Source organism: Megalobrama amblycephala, linkage group LG5 (assembly GCF_018812025.1).
Source record: "Megalobrama amblycephala isolate DHTTF-2021 linkage group LG5, ASM1881202v1, whole genome shotgun sequence".
Classification (NCBI taxonomy): Eukaryota; Metazoa; Chordata; class Actinopteri; order Cypriniformes; family Xenocyprididae; genus Megalobrama; species Megalobrama amblycephala.
Genome location: NC_063048.1, coordinates 27722491 through 27740408, shown reverse-complemented (window position 1 = coordinate 27740408; position 17918 = coordinate 27722491). Strand labels below are relative to the sequence as shown.

At 36.0% G+C, this 17918-nt stretch overlaps 1 protein-coding gene across 1 annotated transcript; it reads right to left on the bottom strand.

Moving 5' to 3' along the window:
- Nucleotides 1–5070: 5070 nt before the first annotated feature.
- Nucleotides 5071–14501, bottom strand: slc39a9 (solute carrier family 39 member 9). Its single transcript, XM_048191595.1, has 7 exons — nucleotides 13889–14501; nucleotides 12711–12819; nucleotides 11881–12081; nucleotides 11738–11806; nucleotides 10804–10889; nucleotides 9907–10041; nucleotides 5071–7087 (listed from the first exon to the last, which is right to left on the bottom strand). The coding sequence occupies exons 1-7, from the start codon at nucleotides 13982–13984 to the stop codon at nucleotides 6854–6856; spliced, it is 930 nt and encodes a 309-aa protein (XP_048047552.1). The 5' UTR covers nucleotides 13985–14501; the 3' UTR covers nucleotides 5071–6853.
- Nucleotides 14502–17918: the final 3417 nt, after the last annotated feature.

Sequence of the window (17918 nt, the reverse complement as noted above, 5' to 3'; positions counted from 1 at the left end):
TACCTGGGCTAAGGAGAAAAAGAACTGGACAGTGAACAGTGGTCGAAAGTCCTCTTTTCAGATAAAAGTAAATTTTGCATTTCATGTTGAAATCATGGTCCCAGAGTCTGAAGGAAGACTGGAGAGGCACAGAATCCAAGCTGCTTGAAGTCTAGTGGGAAGTTTCTGAAGTTAGTAATGATTTGAGGAGCTGTGACATCTGCTGGTGTTGGTCCATTGTGTTTTATCAAATGCAAAGTCAATGCAGCCATCTTCCAGGAGATTTTGGAGCACTTTATGCTTCCATCTGCTGACAAGCTTTATGGAGATGCTGATTTCCTTTTCCAGCAGGACTTGCCCACAGTGCACCTGCCCACAGTGCAAAAACCACTTCCAAGTGGTTTGCTGACCATGATATTACTGTGCTTTATTGGCCAGCCAACATGCCTGACCCCTGAATCTATGGGATATTTTCAAGAGAAAGATGAGAAACAGTCGATCCAACAATATACAGATGATCTGAAGGCTCAATAGTGCCTCAGCAGTGCCACAGGCTGATCACTTCCATGCCACACTTCACTGATGCTGTAATTTGTGCTAGGAGCAAGTCATTTGCTGTAATATGTGCTGCCGACCAAGTATTGAGTGCACAAATGAACATACTTTAAAGAACTTGAACTTTTCTGTTTTGAAAATCCATTTTTTGATTGATCTTAGGAAATATTCTAATATTTTGAGATACTGGATTTTGGACTTTCATGAGCTGTTACGCTCTAATCATCAAAATTAAAAAAAAAAAAAAAAAAAAAAACTCTTGAAATGTTTTACTTTACATGTAGGGAATCTAGAATATATGAAAGTTTCATTTTTAAAAATAATTTACAATAAAAAAATGAACTTTTTCACGATATTCTAATTATATGACCAGCACCTGTACATTTAGAAGATGCTTATAATATTAGTTTGTGATATAATAGAGAATTACTGCTTTATTGAAAACAACACAATGCTAGTACTACTTTTACACAGAAACTGTTTCACAATAGGTATCACTCCGCTTGTTTCTGCAGGATCTGTATTAGCAGTATTTCATTTTTTAAAGAGCAAACCTACTATAATTTTAAAAATACTACAGTTGTTGCATCACGGAATGTAGTTTTAAGAGTTTTTTTTTTAGGTGAGAATGTAGTTGTTTAGACCCCAAATATGCAATTTACAGGGAGTGCAGAATTATTAGGCAAGTTGATTTTCTGATCATATTTTTTTCCCAAGCACATTTTACCAATTCCAATCCACATCAATCTTAATAACTACTATTAATATTGTTTTTAATCATTTATAAGTGATATATAATTGTTCATGAAGGCTGGAAATGAAAAATGCCTTATATTCAGGTGTGCAGAATTATTAGGCAAGTTTTCTTTTACAGGCAAAATGAGCTAAAAAAGAGATTTAACTCAGACTGAAAAGTCAAAAATTATTAAATACTCATGAGAAGGACGCAATACTAATGCAATACTAGAAATTGCAAAGTTAAAGCATGACCAAGGGACAGCAAAATGCTCATTGGGTCAGCGGGGTCAGACAAAAACAGGTGGAAAAGAAAAGACACGTTAACTGCAAAATAATTAAGAATTATGTGTGAAACCATCAGGAACCCTTTAGTCTCCAGCGCCACCATTTTCCAGAACTGCAACCTACCTGGAGTCTCCAGAAGTGCAAGGTCTCAGGATCTCAGAGACTTAGGTTAGCTAAAGAATCCTAAAAAATGACCCGCACTTGATAAGAATCACAAGCTGAAGTGTTATAAAATACATGAAGACTGGGTTTTTATAGGCCTTATAAACCGACAGCTTGAGAGTGACTCCTGAAGGACCAGCACCACATCCTCTTGTACCACTGTTTGAAGAATTTATCTTCCAGAATCTGGCAGTAAGTTTTGGAAGATCATTTTTAGTCCATCTCTGCAAGACAGACATTTCAGGATAAGAGATGGACTAAAAGTGAACTCAAACACCTTACTGCCAGATTCTGGATAAATTCTTCAAACAGTGGTACAAGAGGATGTGGTGCTGGTCCATCAGGAGTCATTCTCAAGCTGTCTGTCTATAAGCCCTATTAAAACCCAGTCTTCATGTATTTTATAACACTTCAGCTTGTGATTCTTATCAAGTGCAGGTCATTTTTTAGGATTCTTTAGCTAACCTAAGTCTCTGAGATCCTAACACCTTGCACTTCTGGAGACTCCAGGTAGGTTGCAGCTCTGGAAAATGGTGGCGCTGGAGACTAAAGGGTTCCTGATGGTTTCACACTTAATTCTTCACCTTAATTCTTAATTATTTTGCAGTTAACATGTGTCTTTTCTTTTCCACCTGTTTTTGTCTGACCCCGCTGACCCAATGAGCATTTTGCTGTCCCTTGGTCATGCTTTAACTTTGCAATTTCTAGTATTGCATTAGTATTGCGTCCTTCTCATGAGTATTTAATAATTTTTGACTTTTCAGTCTGAGTTAAATCTCTTTTTTGGCTCATTTTGCCTGTAAAAGAAAACTTGCCTAATAATTCTGCACACCTGAATATAAGGCATTTTTCATTTCCAGCCTTCATGAACAATTATATATCACTTATAAATGATTAAAAACAATATTAATAGTAGTTATTAAGATTGATGTGGATTGGAATTGGTAAAATGTGCTTGGGAAAAAAATATGATCAGAAAATCAACTTGCCTAATAATTCTGCACTCCCTGTATATATAAACATAGCACCCATTTGACATATTACATTTTCAGAGATGTGAGCTCCAGGTTGCAGCGGCCGTTCAGCACTCATGTACCCGCCGAGAACAGCTTATCTCAGCAAGTCTTTAGGGAATTTGTCGCTGGCAGATATACTGTAATTCAATTTGGGTATATCAAAAGGGGCATTCTTTGGTTTTATTAATCTACTTGTTCCAAAGCAAATCAACTTGGCTAAGGGCAAATTTAATGTTCATAACTATGCATTTTTATTTAACTTAAAACCTACTAATTAGAGCACTGCTTTTGTACTTTTGACTGAATTGCTTGCTTGTGTTTATGTCCTATTGTGCAAACTTATCATACTTTTATGACTATAGCCTAATCACAGCCGTGCTGATATAGAGCCATATCATACTCCAACTCGAGTGATATTGCTCATATATTATATTTCAGCTAATTGAGTGGTCTAATCACTCTTTTATTTGTAGAATATCAAAACTCTGATGTAATATATAGTGACATACAGTGGGTACGGAAAGTATTCAGACCCCCTTAAATTTTTCACTCTTTGTTATATTGCAGCCATTTGCTAAAATCATTTAAGTTCATTTTTTTCCTCATTAATGTACACACAGCACCCCATATTGACAGAAAAACACAGAATTGTTGACATTTTTGCAGATTTATTAAAAAAGAAAAACTGAAATATCACATGGTCCTAAGTATTCAGACCCTTTGCTCAGTATTTAGTAGAAGCACCCTTTTGATCTAATACAGCCATGAGTCTTTTTGGGAAAGATGCAACAAGTTTTTCACACCTGGATTTGGGGATCCTCTCCAGTTCTGTCAGGTTGGATGGTAAACGTTGGTGGACAGCCATTTTTAGGTCTCTCCAGAGATGCTCAATTGGGTTTAAGTCAGGGCTCTGGCTGGGCCATTCAAGAACAGTCACGGAGTTGTTGTGAAGCCACTCCTTCGTTATTTTAGCTGTGTGCTTAGGGTCATTGTCTTGTTGGAAGATAAACCTTCGGCCCAGTCTGAGGTCCTGAGCACTCTGGAGAAGGTTTTCGTCCAGGATATCCCTGTACTTGGCCGCATTCATCTTTCCCTCGATTGCAACCAGTCGTCCTGTACCTGCAGCTGAAAAACACCCCCACAGCATGATGCTGCCACCACCATGCTTCACTGTTGGGACTGTATTGGACAGGTGATGAGCAGTGCCTGGTTTTCTCCACACATACCACTTAGAATTAAGGCCAAAAAGTTCTATCTTGGTCTCATCAGACCAGAGAATCTTATTTCTCACCATCTTGCCAAACTCCATGCAGGCTTTCATGTGTCTTGCACTGAGGAGAGGCTTCCGTCAGACCACTCTGCCATAAAGCCCCGAGTGGAGGGCTGCAGTGATGGTTGACTTTCTACAACTTTCTCCCATCTCCTGACTGCATCTCTGGAGCTCAGCCACAGTGATCTTTGGGTTCTTCTTTACCTCTCTCACCAAGGCTCTTCTCCCCCGGTAGCTCAGTTTGGCCGGACGGCCAGCTCTAGGAAGGGTTCTGGTCATCCCAAACGTCTTCCATTTAAGAATTATGGAGGCCACTGTGCTCTTAGGAACCTTAAGTGCAGCAGAAATGTTTTTGTAACCTTGGGCTATATCTGTGCCTTGCCACAATTCTGTCTCTGAGCTCTTCAGGCAGTTCCTTTGACCTCATGATTCTCATTTGCTCTGACATGCACTGTGAGCTGTAAGGTCTTATATAGACAGGTGTGTGGCTTTCCTAATCAAGTCCGATCAGTATAATCAAATACAGCTGGACTCAAATGAAGGTGTAGAACCATCTCAAGGATGATCAGAAGAAATGGACATCACCTGAGTTAAATATATGAGTGTCACAGCAAAGGGTCTGAATACTTAGGACCATGTGATATTTCAGTTTTTCTTTTTTAATAAATCTGCAAAAATGTCAACAATTCTGTTTTTCTGTCAATATGGGGTGCTGTGTGTACATTAATGAGGGAAAAAAATGAACTTAAACGATTTTAGCAAATGGCTGCAATATAACAAAGAGTGAAAAATTTAAGGGGGTCTGAATACTTTCCATACCCACTGTATTTCTGGGTTTCAATGTGACATCAATAAAAGTTAAAAATGTAGAAAAATGTCCCAGATTTCTGTCAAAATCCATAAGATGTGCCTGTTCTTAATTACTGGACAATAACTCATATTTGTCTTTAAACAATTACTCCTTTCTCATTTATTTGCTTCATTAATTTACAATGTGAAAATATTTCTCAATGCAATTCCAAATGTTCTTAAACATGCAAAATAAGGTACGTAGTAAGATTTGCATCCATTAAAAAAGAAAATAAGTTTATTCAAATCATGAACAAAGATGTTTGCAACCATTTTAAGTTAAACAATTGCAAGAAAAATAAGGCATACTCCTCTTGTGGAATGATAACATAAAAGCCCCCAAACTCTGAATTCATCATGTCCTGCTTCATTGAAAAATCTCTATACCAATACCATCACTCTTCCTACCCAGTTTCTATTACAACATCTCTCAGCTGGAAGAGAAGAATCAGTCAAAATAAGTCAATATGGCACAAAATTTCATCTAACCAATACCAATTCAGTTCCATTAAGTATCTGTGCCAAGTCTCTAGGAGGTCATGTTGTAGGATTCACATTTTCCCTTTCAGAGGAGTCCTATCTACAAATCAGCATAAAGTCTCTTTCATCCATATATCTTCCACAATTTGAGGTTGATGCTGCGCTTGTGCACTACAATAAGATGAGGGCGCTAGAGAGCTAAAAGCATTAACAGCTTTTTACATAGACTTTTTAGAGCAAGAATGCAACACTTTGTAAACCAGGTACAGGATGTTGCTGGTGTCCAAGTTTGCCTCTTGGACCTTAAAGGCAACCCCTAGAGTTGCTTCTGGAGGCAACCTTAAAAAAAAATAGCTTGGTGATGAACACAACAGTTTTCTAGTTCATGGATCACTCCTTCAAAACCTTCAAACCAGAAATCCACCATGTAATCTTCCCAACTGATCTCAAATTCTCTTCGGTTAAGACAAATAATGAAAATGGAAGTATCAATGTCATTAATTTAAAAATGATCATTCTTGCCCACTCATTACATAAGCTAAAATGAGACTAAAATCTACTCTGGAGAACAGGGTGTCAAACGGTATTTTTTTGTTTGTCATTTTTACAGAGAATACATATTTACAGTACACAGGCCCTGCTCTGAGCAGACATCACAGTACAAAACATCTGACTGACCAATGAGATCCTTTTTCCAGGATTAAACAACCAAATCAGGTTTGAATAATTGTCAAATAATAACGCTGTACATGCACTGAACTCAACAGAACAATGTGTTTATCTGCTAAAAATTTGGACACCAAACATTTCAAGTGTCATAAAAAACTTAATATTTAAAATTCTACCGGAAAAGTAAATGTCATATTTGTCCAATAACATAAGATGAAATTCGTTTAAAAGTGGAAAATAATTTTAGCAGTAACCAAATTTGTAATGAAAAAAAAAAGGCCAGTGTATGTTCCCATATTAATCATATTAATGGAATAATGTAATCTCATTAAGATTTGTGCTAAAAAGGGGGTCAATAAACTTCAAATAATTACTCTGGGCCAATAAATTCATTATGTTTGAAAAGTATCATTATTTTTTATTATCATTATTGTAAATGGGCACAACTGTGCCAGTTCATCCTTAAAAAGATTCATGGACATATTCCATATATAAAAAAACAAAAGAATACCAAATTTAAAGCATACATGACTACCCAACAACAACTGATTCTTTTAAACAAGCACCACTGAAGAAAGAAATTAAATGAAGAGTTGGACACTTGATCGCATTTATTTGTGTATGGTCATCATAAGCCGTCAGCCCACGGTGCTTTGTGGAGCAGCAGAGCAGCCCATTCCAGAAGTCCATAGGCGCTTCCTCAAATCAAGTTCCTGACTGCAAAGTTCCTGCATTCACTCCAACCGCCGACTTGAATAAACTGACAGAGGCATGATTCAAACCACTTCTGTGAGGTTGTTATTTGGCCAATGCTGTTCAAAGTCCCATTCGCACTGTTCAGTGAAGAACACTAGTGCTGGTGGCCGATGGACAGCACTAGAGGTATCAGACAGCCTACAACAAGAGCTCCAACCTCCACTTTGCTCAGTCCTTTCCCTGCGCTGCCCCCGGGCGAGTGGCTGTGGCCGCCCATGCCGCCCACTTCCGGAAGGACGTGCACCGTGGCCACATACAGGAAGGTGCCGGCGGAGAACAGCATGGCCACCCCGGTGGCGTTGACGTCAGATAGTGCCTCTTTACTGCTCTGAATGGAAGAAGAGGGAACGTGTTAGATGACGGGTGAATCTAGGACACAGTCAGAGAGGTGGAAACTCTTTTTTTTGGTAGACATTAAATATTCAGGATTGTTACAAGGATGCTCGTTGGCGTCCCAGCTGTAAAAATCTCATTGCATCTCTACATTTCAGTGATTTCCAGGCTGTCTAAAAAAAAAAAAAAAAAACAATTGTGGGGTGTTTCACAGCAGGGGAGCCAGAGGTGAATAATCTCCGCTCTGCCACCTCAGCGGTTCCCATGGCGATGGGATGCCTACGGGCAAATCTAAAAAACATAGCGTGGGCCTCCATGGTGGTTATGTAACCCTGGTGAAGCATCTGAAGTTACTGCTGTGAAGTTATACTGAGAACAATAAACCTTGTGCCATTAGGGGGTAATTAGTAGACGTTACAAAACATAAAAGCGAACACAAACAGTATATATGCCAGGATACATGCCAATTTAGCACATATTTAAATAAATAGTGGCTAATTTGTTTTAGAGGCAAATTGTAATATTCAAAATAATTTAATTTTTTTTGTTTTAATTTAAATTAGATGCACTGTAAGGATTGCTGTAATTTCGTTGTACTTTTAGTATAGTGACAAAGAATCCTGAATCTTAATAAAAATTAATTAAATGTCAGCAACAAGGGTATCTTCATGGCGAGAAAATTCTAAAAAAAACATTCAAGTTTATAATGTTGTGATTCACTTGCTTGGTTCATGGCTTATAACACTTTAACAAAGGCTGGGTCTGAAATAGCCCCCAACCCTTAAACAGGGCACTATTTGAGGGGGGCAGCCATTTGTAGTGGTGTTTGAAACCAGTCAATGTTATTGAGTGCAATCATTCAATCTCATAATGCACTGCAATAATGAGTGTACAATTGATACGCAAGTCATTCGCCATATTGGAACGGTCAAAGGCGGACTGTGAACAGACTGAGCGTCTGCAACCGTAGTTAGACGCATGTATGAATATCTATATCTATAAAATACCTATATTTAACAAGTTATAAAGTAAAACATCTAGTTTCCGTCAGACCGCCTTCCGTATTCAACTTACGAAAAAAGTAACTGACGTGAGGCAGTCTGGTGGAAACTAGATATTTTACTTTATAACTTGTTAAATATGAATATTTTTCTTACACAAATGCTTTGAAGGCCTTTATTAACCCCCCGGAGCCGTGTGGAGTACACTTATGATGGATGGATACTGCCATTTACTGCCATTATAAAGCTTGGATGTGTCAGGATATTTATTATAGGATTAGTCCACTTTTAAATAAACTTTTCCTGATAATTTACTCACCCCCATGTCATCCAAGATGTCCATGTCTTTCTCTCTTCAGTTGAAAAGAAATTCAAGTTTTTGATGAAAACATTCCAGGATTTTTCTCCTTATAGTAGACTTCAATGGGCACCAAACAGTTGAAGGTCAAAATTAGTTTCACTGCAGCTTCAAATTGTTCTACAGGGTCTTATCTAGAGAAACCATCACTCATTTAAAAAAAAAAAAAAAAAAAAAATGAAAATTATATGTTTTAACCATAAATGCTCATCTTGAACTAGCTCTCTTCTTATCCTCTGAGAATTCCAGCAGTGTAGATGCTGCTAAGCGTATTACTGCCCTCCACAGGTCAAAGTTTGAACTAATTGTTATATACTATTGAACTAGCATATTGCATATAAAATGAGTTCAAACTTTGACCTGTGGAGGGCAGTAATAGGCTTAGCAGTGTCTACACTGCTGGAATTCAAATTCAAGCTTGTTCAAGATGAGCATTTATGGCTAAAACCTATATAATTTTCAATTTTTTTAAGAAAATGAGCGATGATTTCACTAGATGAGACCCTTATTTCTCATCTGGGATCATGTAGAACAATTTGAAGCTGCAGTGAAACTAATTTTGACCTTCAACTGTTTGGTGCCCATTGAAGTCTACTATAAGGAGAAAAATCCTGGAATGTTTTCATCAAAAACTTGAATTTCTTTTCAACTGAAGAGAGAAAGACATGGACATCTTGGATGACATGGGGGTGAGTAAATTATCAGGAAAAGTGTATTTAAAAGTGGACTAATCCTTTAATATAACTCCGATTGTGTTCATCAGAAAGAAGAAAGTCATATACACCTAGGATGGCTTGAGGGTGAGTAAATCTTGAGGTAATTTTCATTTTAAAGTGAACTAATCCTTTAATTAAAATTTTATTATTATTATTATCATTATATAATTACAAATTTAGTTACTTCCCAAGTTTTATACATAGAACTAATTTTAACCAAAGCCCCTAAAGGCAAGGTATTTTACTCGGCGGCCATCTTTGAAACGCCTCTCAGGCAGCTATTTTAGTAATGCAGCTCTCTCTTTGAATGGGGAAACATCAAATTCTCCAAAGCTGTTTACCATGCTTATGATTAAATTTCAGATTTGAAATCACCAGTGAAATGTGACAATTTTATTTCTAAATGCTTAAATCATGAGAAAAACAAAACAAAAAAACATGCATTTTTCAGGCTGGACCAGACACTGATCATGTACACACGTCTGAGAACACTGATTTTAAAGCAACTGGAGCTTCTAACCGCAGCTGCGATGACTTTACCACCTGGCACTTTTATTTAGAAGGTGGGACTTATTCCGCCATATTCTCCCATTCATAGTAATATGAGTGCACCGTCTTGGTACATCTAAAGTCTTTGTTTTAACCCAGTTCAAATGTTATGCAGATATTGTCTGCATAAAATTGACACTAACAAGGCTTAAAATATTAATGTCTGTTTTATTTTAATACTTCAGCATACCTGACTGAGTCCTACGTAGGTGAGCATGGCCAAAACAGGGGCAGCCAAGGCAAAGACTAATAGATGTTTCCGGATACGGTTTCTTTCTAAACCCGCATGCATGAGGAAAGACACGAGTCCGAATGCAGCAGGAGCCTGAAATACAATAAATAGCATCACAGCAAACATACGTAAATTTAAATGAGTATAAAAAAAATGAACATTTTTAAAGCATAAGAAAAACTTTCATAAGGTTACGCAGTCGACAAAAAAAAAAAAAAAAAAAAAAAAATATATAGCTGTATTGATTTATAGCCACAGGATTTTGTTGTTGCTGCTAAAAGAAATGATTAATAATAATATACGCTTATAATATAACATGTTTCTTAAGCAGCAAATCAGAATATTAGAATGATTTCTGAAGGATCATGTGACACTGATTGGAGTAATGATGCTGGAAAATCAGCTTTGAATTTTAGATTTTACAAATATAAATTACATTTTAAAATATATTAAAATACAAACATGTATTAATATTAATAAATATTACTAAATTGAAATATGTCAATGTTACTGTTTTTACTGTATTTTTTATTTTGTCATTTTATATAAATTTATTTTAAAGTAGTCTTAATATGTATAACAAACAACATGTATAACAAACAATGTTACAGTCATCAATGATTACATGCAAAGTATTGTGTTTACATTCTGAAATATTTGGAGAATTTATTTGGGAAACGATTGGAAAGGCACCTACATTTACATTTAGTCATTCAGCTGGTCTTTCTAAACAAATTGATACAAATTAGAAACAGTGCAAACAACTTATCAGAGGAGCCAACTATACTCACAGTACACTAGAATAATACACAAGCTAGAGTAGAAGTACATTAATTTCTTTAAGGTTGACTGTACCTTATGCAACATAATGGCCACAAATACAATAAGCTGGACGCTGGTCTGAGACGTGGATGCAGCCGCTCCAAGAGCAACACCATCAGCTGGAGCCACAGAATGAATCATATGATTATTGGACAGATTTAACATAACACAGAATATACACTGCTGGTCATACATTTAGAATAATTAAGATTTTTTATGTTTTTAAGTCATTTATTTGATCAAAATACGGTAAAACAAAGATTTTAAAATATTATTACAATTTAAAAGAGCTGTTTTTTAGTATATCAATGTCATCAATATATCAATTATATCAATGTTTTTTATTATATTATATTATATTATATTATATTATATTATATTATATCCCTGTGATGACAGCTGAATTTTCAGCATCATTACTCCAGTCTTGTGTACTCCGCTGACATCATTCTAATATGCTGATTTGATGCTCAAGAAATATTTCTTATCATTATCAATGTTAAAACAGTACTTTTATTAATCAGCAAAACCTGTGTTCGACATTGATATTAATAAGAACCATTTTTAATAATTGAGTGCCAATATAATTGCTAAAAACTGAGCACCAAATCAGCATATTAGAATGATTTCTGAATGATCATGTGACATTGACTCAAGACTGGAATAATGGCATATAACACATTAACCCAGCAAAAAAAAAAAGTTGTTATAAACAATTTTTTTTTTTTTTTTTTTTTTTTTACACATTTTTGATCAAATAAATGAAGCCTTGGTTAGTATAAAATCTAAACTGTATTCAAATAATACAATTATTTTGAAACATGAAAAATAAAACACAGTTATTCCAAACTTCTGACCAGTAGTGTACAGCATTATAAAAATACAATCTGAAGCTTCCAAAATAACATACTACATAGAACACATTTGGATAGATTTTCATTAACAGTTTTTTTTTAATCAGCTTTACCTGCAGCATGAACGACCAATCCAAGCGTAGTGGTGACTTTAGAGCTAGCAGTCCTTGCTGCTTCTGGATCTAAAAATGTGGAGATAACAGTTTCAGGCATTTTATGCCATCAGTTTATACCATTCTAATTCGTCAACACCAACCATCACTGTTGTGCATGTGAGCACTGCCGATCTGGTCCACCAACAGCATGAAGACAAAGCCCAGTACCAGAGAGACGCCGATATAAGCGTGGAGCTGCTCGTGACTGTGGCTGTGTTCACCGCTGGGTCCCACGACTCCTTCTGCAACCTTCGGATCAGAAACTTCTGTATCCACTTGCCCATGACCATGGTGGTGTCCACCTACACCAAGATTGAGTACAGCTTTGAAAGTCATTCATACATAACATCAGTGTTGGGAACACACTGAGTTTTGGCACTATTAAGCTAAATGCTACAATATTTTAAGAATGTGCGAAATTTCTTCGGATGTGTGGGACGGTCGTGTTTTTACGTTACGGTCTACAGCGTCTTTTTTATAAACATGAATTCAACACATAACTTAAAGTAATACATTCAAAATGTAAAAATATAGAACCTTCACGACTTTACTGCAAAAATATCATTCTTTTAATTCAGCCAAGAGGTCATGCCGTGACGAATCGATCTTCTACTGGTCGCATGTCTTCACGTGATGCGAATTCGCAGGTCAGAGTTCACCAAACTTGAACTTTGGAACGCAGCGAAATGTGACATTTTTCACACAAGCTTGTGTTTCCGGTCTGATGCATTCGCATACGTTTTGAAAGGTGCAGTGTGACCACACCTTAACTAGTAGCTTTACAATCTAAAGTATATGTATACCACGCAACAATGCATTACTGCAGTTTAGGATTTACGCATGGAGAACTCTGCCCAAAACTTTGATGTATATTCTGCATTATTAAGAAAAGGAATCAATGCATTAACTGAAGAGTAAACTTGAATCTCACCTTCCAACATTTCCTCATAGAGTGCATGAACTCCCTCTGGAATAATGACAGCCAGTGCAGTCCCACACAACAGCCCAGCTCCCAACACTGTCACCAGCTTCAACTTCTCCTAAAGATAGAACAGAAATCGCAGAGTCTCAGTAACCAACAGACTCTATGTATTTAGGTTGACATTGGTCATCTTCATGTGAATAAACAGAATATGAAAGAATATATTCATCAGAAGGGGCATGCAGGTGCAATCACATTTCTGAATAAACTCCTCATTTGAATTTAAACTTCATGTATAACAAACAAAAAAATCTCAATAGTGAAAGAACTATATAATGGACAGGCTGATAAATTACCTGACATTTAGCCATTTTGAGATTATTAGCATCAAAAAAAAAAAAAAAAAATGTCCCCAAACTTATGAATTGTAATGAACCTATTAAAGGGACAGTTCACCTAAAAATGAAACTTTGTAATCATTTACTCAACCTCAAGTTGTTCCAAACCTGGATGAATTTCTTTCTTCTGCTGAACACAGAAGATATTTTGAAGAATGTTGGTCACCAGACAATATTTTTTCCTACTATGCAAGTCAATGGCTATGGCAGCCAAACTCAAGAAGGTTTGGAACAACTTGAGGATGAATAAATGATGACAAAATTTTCATTTTTGGGTTAACTATCCCTTTAAAATAATAGTAGTAGAATTATTTGAGAAATTTCAGTGTATTTCAGTGCACATTTGACTGCTATTTAAACTGTATAAACTCACATAAGCACTTTATCAGCCACCCACTTATCTTATGGTGGATCATAAACCATAAAATTTGCTTGAAAATCCAGAAAATCAATCTAAACTGCATTTAAGGACAAAACACACCTGTTTAAACAAGATCAGCGTGGGTGGTATGTTAAACAGTTTGTGTCTACAGTATAAACTTTAGATTAATATAACATTCAACAATCAAATTTTTGCCATTGGAAGGCTAAATCAGGGGTGCTTGTCGCTTTTGGAGATCAATACAGATCTCAAACCTGTTTCTGAGGACCTCAGAACTGAATATTGTGGCTGTCTGCTTTATCAAACATCCATTTCCTGCAGAGAACTGAACACTCAGAAGCTCACAAGGACTGAATATTGTCCTAAATAAACTACTGTAGACATGGACAACTCAGGTTAAAGCTCACCTCAGAGAAGTTGACAGCCAAGGGAATAGTTCCAGCCACATAACAACCGACTAGCATAGCCAGAGACAGCAGACTGATGGAGCTGAAGTCATCCATTTCTGCTAAAGATCCAAGAGTTTACCAACAAATCCTGTGCGATCGATCGATGTTTGGTGTAGTAGCCGGTTAGCTAATGAGTTGTTTGCATCTACCCTTAAAATCACACGATTAAAAACGCACATCCACTGCTGGTCTGCTGTGAAGGAGGTTTTCGAGCTCTTGGTACATTGACCTGATTGATTATCTCAACGCTGTGGCTCAACTTTAATCACACAGATTCACGTCACGCTTAGCAACAGCTAAAATCATGACAATCAGTCTGCGAATAAACATAAATTAACAGATTTGTTAACGCTTGTCATGGTCTACTTATCTGATCTCAGGCCGCGGTTGATGACATGGTGATTCCTAAATAGGCAACATTGTTTCGTCGCGGTAAACTCATCTAGTTTGCCACCTATTCCGCAGTATCGACCCACACTGGTCGCTAACTAGCCGAGTGTGTGATGTTGGCAGTCTGAGCGAAGCACTTCCGGGCCACTTCGCCGTCAAAACAAAAGCCCCCACCCCCTTGTATGCTAATTCGTAACCACTAGCATACCCTTACTATTTTCCTCATACGTTTCTGTGGAAAAAATAGTTAAGAGTATGTTATTGTGTGGTCCCGAATTCAGATAATTATTTCCATTATTATTATTTATTAATAACAGAACAGAGTATATTCAGCAAAACAACTTTGAAATCAAGAAAGAGAAATGAGGCACTTATTTTATTTATTGTGAACTGAAATTTTTAATTTAATTTAATTTTAAGACATTTTGGAAGAAATATTGAATATGTATTGTCTCATTATTTAAATTTTGTTCAACAAGTTACATGGTGTATCTTTAGCCTAATATAAATTTTTGCCTAAGTGTCTGAAAATTACATTCAGTTTCAGTTCATTACATTCACATTCAGTTCACACTTAAAGTTTATCATTACCATAATAAGTAGGCCAACTCTTTTTAAAGCAGAACTAAGTAACTTTTTTACGTTCATAAATAGTTTTCTAAGTCCTTACGATGGTTAATTGACTTGTAGTGATGTGTTTGAGGCGAGCACTAACCCCCTCTGGCACGTCTACGCCAGAAAACAGCACTTGCAAGTTGAGCTGCACCGACCCGACACAATCTCGCCTCATGTTCACATTCACGCGAGAGTGACAATATGCTTTACGGTAATTCAAAAACAATGTATATATTATGACTTTATAAGACAATTGCGAAAATTACCCACTTCCATCGAGATTTCTTGTACTGTATTTGCAAAACTACTGCGCTGGTGAGCGTTGTAGTCGTTGTAGTCCAGAGCTGCGCTTGGAGTATATACGACAGTGTGATTCACTGAAGGAACCTGTAGGGGGAGCTTCGCAAATCTTACTGAGTTCCACTTTAAAAGTATGCTAAAGTGTAGCTATTCTGTTTGATCTATGTTTTTAGATAAAGACAGGGAAAAACTGCAAACATTTACCATGGCAATTACAATGTCTGATAAAAGCTCTGCTTTGCTGATTTTAAAAAATATTAACAAAGAGATGCAGAACAGTAAAATGGACAATGTCTAAAGAAAGTGGTTCTAAACAAGGGGGTCCCATTTTGTGAATATTTGTTAGATGTCTGTTTTGTGTGAGGGCTGAAAAAGGGTGTTTGCACATAGCTGTGTAAATATGAGAAAAAACAATGTATCCGGCGTATCCGCTCATGATGGGGGGAAAAGAGAGCGAGCAACAGGAACATTTGTAGAAAGACTGGCTTAATCAAAGCCCTGTCTGTGAAACTGGGCCATTGTGTGTTCGCTATTTTAAATGAGCCTTTAGTTCTCATAATTACTACTTCATTTATTGTATTTGCAATGCAATTTCTCATTATTTGGATAATACATTTTGCAATTAAGATCCACTTTTGAAAAGCCAAATTTGCCAAATTTAAACTTGGAATTACAAGAAAGCCATAATTCTTAGTTTTTCAATAGTTTTGAAGTCACCACTGTAAGTAAATGGTAGTATGCAAATGGTAGAACGCAAAATGTTACAATTAAAATTGGATTTCTTTGTTTCTTATTAGTGAAAATGGTATGTAACATTGTTAAAAGATGAATTACGATAATTTACTTTTTTTACCCTGACCAAACTTGGACAAAACATAAAACATTAAAACATAACTTGAAAACATAGACCAGACCTATTTTGCAAGTGGAAAGCTATTATCTTTACCAACGTTGGAGCATTAAACATTAAAGAGACAGCACATTCATATACAAATAAAAAATGAAGCAACAATATCCACTGAAAATAAGCTCTTCTTTTTGGCTTTGTGGTCTTTGAAACCAAACACTAGATGGAACTGTTGTATTGTTTGGTAATCGCTCACTTGTTGCCTGAACCCTTTTCAGGGGCTTGGCATTACGTATACATTTGTCAGACATGTTTATCCAAAACGACTTACTTTGAAGTCAAGGTATTCATTTTCATGCATACAAGTATTAAAAAAATATTCCCTGGGGATTGAACCCATGACACTGACACTGCCAGTGCCATAATGTCTGACCTACAGGAACATAAATAGAACAAATAGTGTAAGGACTAAAATTATTATTTGAATAGGGAGACCTTTTTAGTAATTATATTATATTATATTATATTATATTATTATATTATATTATATTATATTATATTATATTATATTATATTATATTATATTATTATATTATATTATATTATATTATATATTTAATATACAAACCACAAAAATGTTTTGTTTTGAAATTTAAAATACTTTCGAAAGTAAAAAACAAACAAACAAATAAAACAACTGGATTTAAAACACATTACATAATATACATGTTTATTTAATAGATTTTCAGTAATTGTCAAGAATACTCAGACACAAGAACGAGATGAGAGGTTGAATACACACAATGGTATGTTTATTGACACTGCAGGAACTACTGTGAGCAGATGAGTAATGACAGTCATATAATATAATATAATATAATATAAATAATATAATACATAAATGGAAGTTGTGGAAGTTTTTTTAAACTTCAGACAGTATTTTATATTTTAAAATGAGATTTATTTATTTTTATAAGTATTTTTGTGGTTTGCATATGCTGATGTTGGATGTAATATAATATAATATAATATATACATATATAACATTGTTTACAGAATAGCTTTTTCTGTATTTTAAATGGTACCGTGTTTGTTTGCTTATTTTCTTTTTTAACTTAAGTTTTTCATATATCAAAAAACAAAACAAAAGATATTCTTAGAACAGACTACCCGCTGCATGTGTGTTTCCCAAGCAACAATTGTGGAAATGTCAAATGTTTAATAGCTTTCCTGTAGTCACACTTAAAGGGTTAGTTCACCCAAAAATGAAAATTCTGTCATTAATTGACCCTTCGAAGGGAGTTTGATTGACAGGCGATCTAACCAATCATAACGCCGAATCCGCCATTATGTCCGACCAAGCAGTCAGGGGAGTTAGTAAATTACGTCGGTGGACTTGCACCTGAAAAATGGTGTGTACTTACGTCTTTCCGTGGTTGAAACAAGATTCTTTCTGATGTTCTTTCATGTTTATTTGATGCTATAAATGAACTAGTAGGAAGAGATTATCTGTTCACGAGCCGCTTGAGCTGAGGCGCTACAGCGATCTGTCACGAGTCACGACACATTAAAGAGCCACAAAACAGTATTTATTGTTTAAATTTCTTTAAAAATTACAATATTTGAAATTTGAGAGTTTGTTTCATATCGAAAGTAACCTTCTCTGCCTTGTCTGTCGATGCATTGTCAGTGTCGTCTTTGCTCTGCGATGTACCTTTTTCACTGCGTGAGAATATGATGTGTGGCGTGAGAGCGGCATGGCTTGTCAGACATAGCAACAGTAACTAAAGGGGGCGGGTCTTTGCGAATTACTCACCCTCATGTCATTCCACATCT

Excerpts from the sequence above, each read along its gene's own strand:
- slc39a9 (XM_048191595.1), bottom strand. The coding sequence starts at position 13,984 with ATGGATGACTTCAGCTCCATCAGTCTGCTGTCTCTGGCTATGCTAGTC. Across the intron at positions 12,082-12,710 it reads CTATGAGGAAATGTTGGAAG|GTGGACACCACCATGGTCAT; the intron begins GTGAGATTCAAG and ends ATCTTGGTGTAG. Across the intron at positions 11,807-11,880 it reads TCACATGCACAACAGTGATG|ATCCAGAAGCAGCAAGGACT; the intron begins GTTGGTGTTGAC and ends CCACATTTTTAG.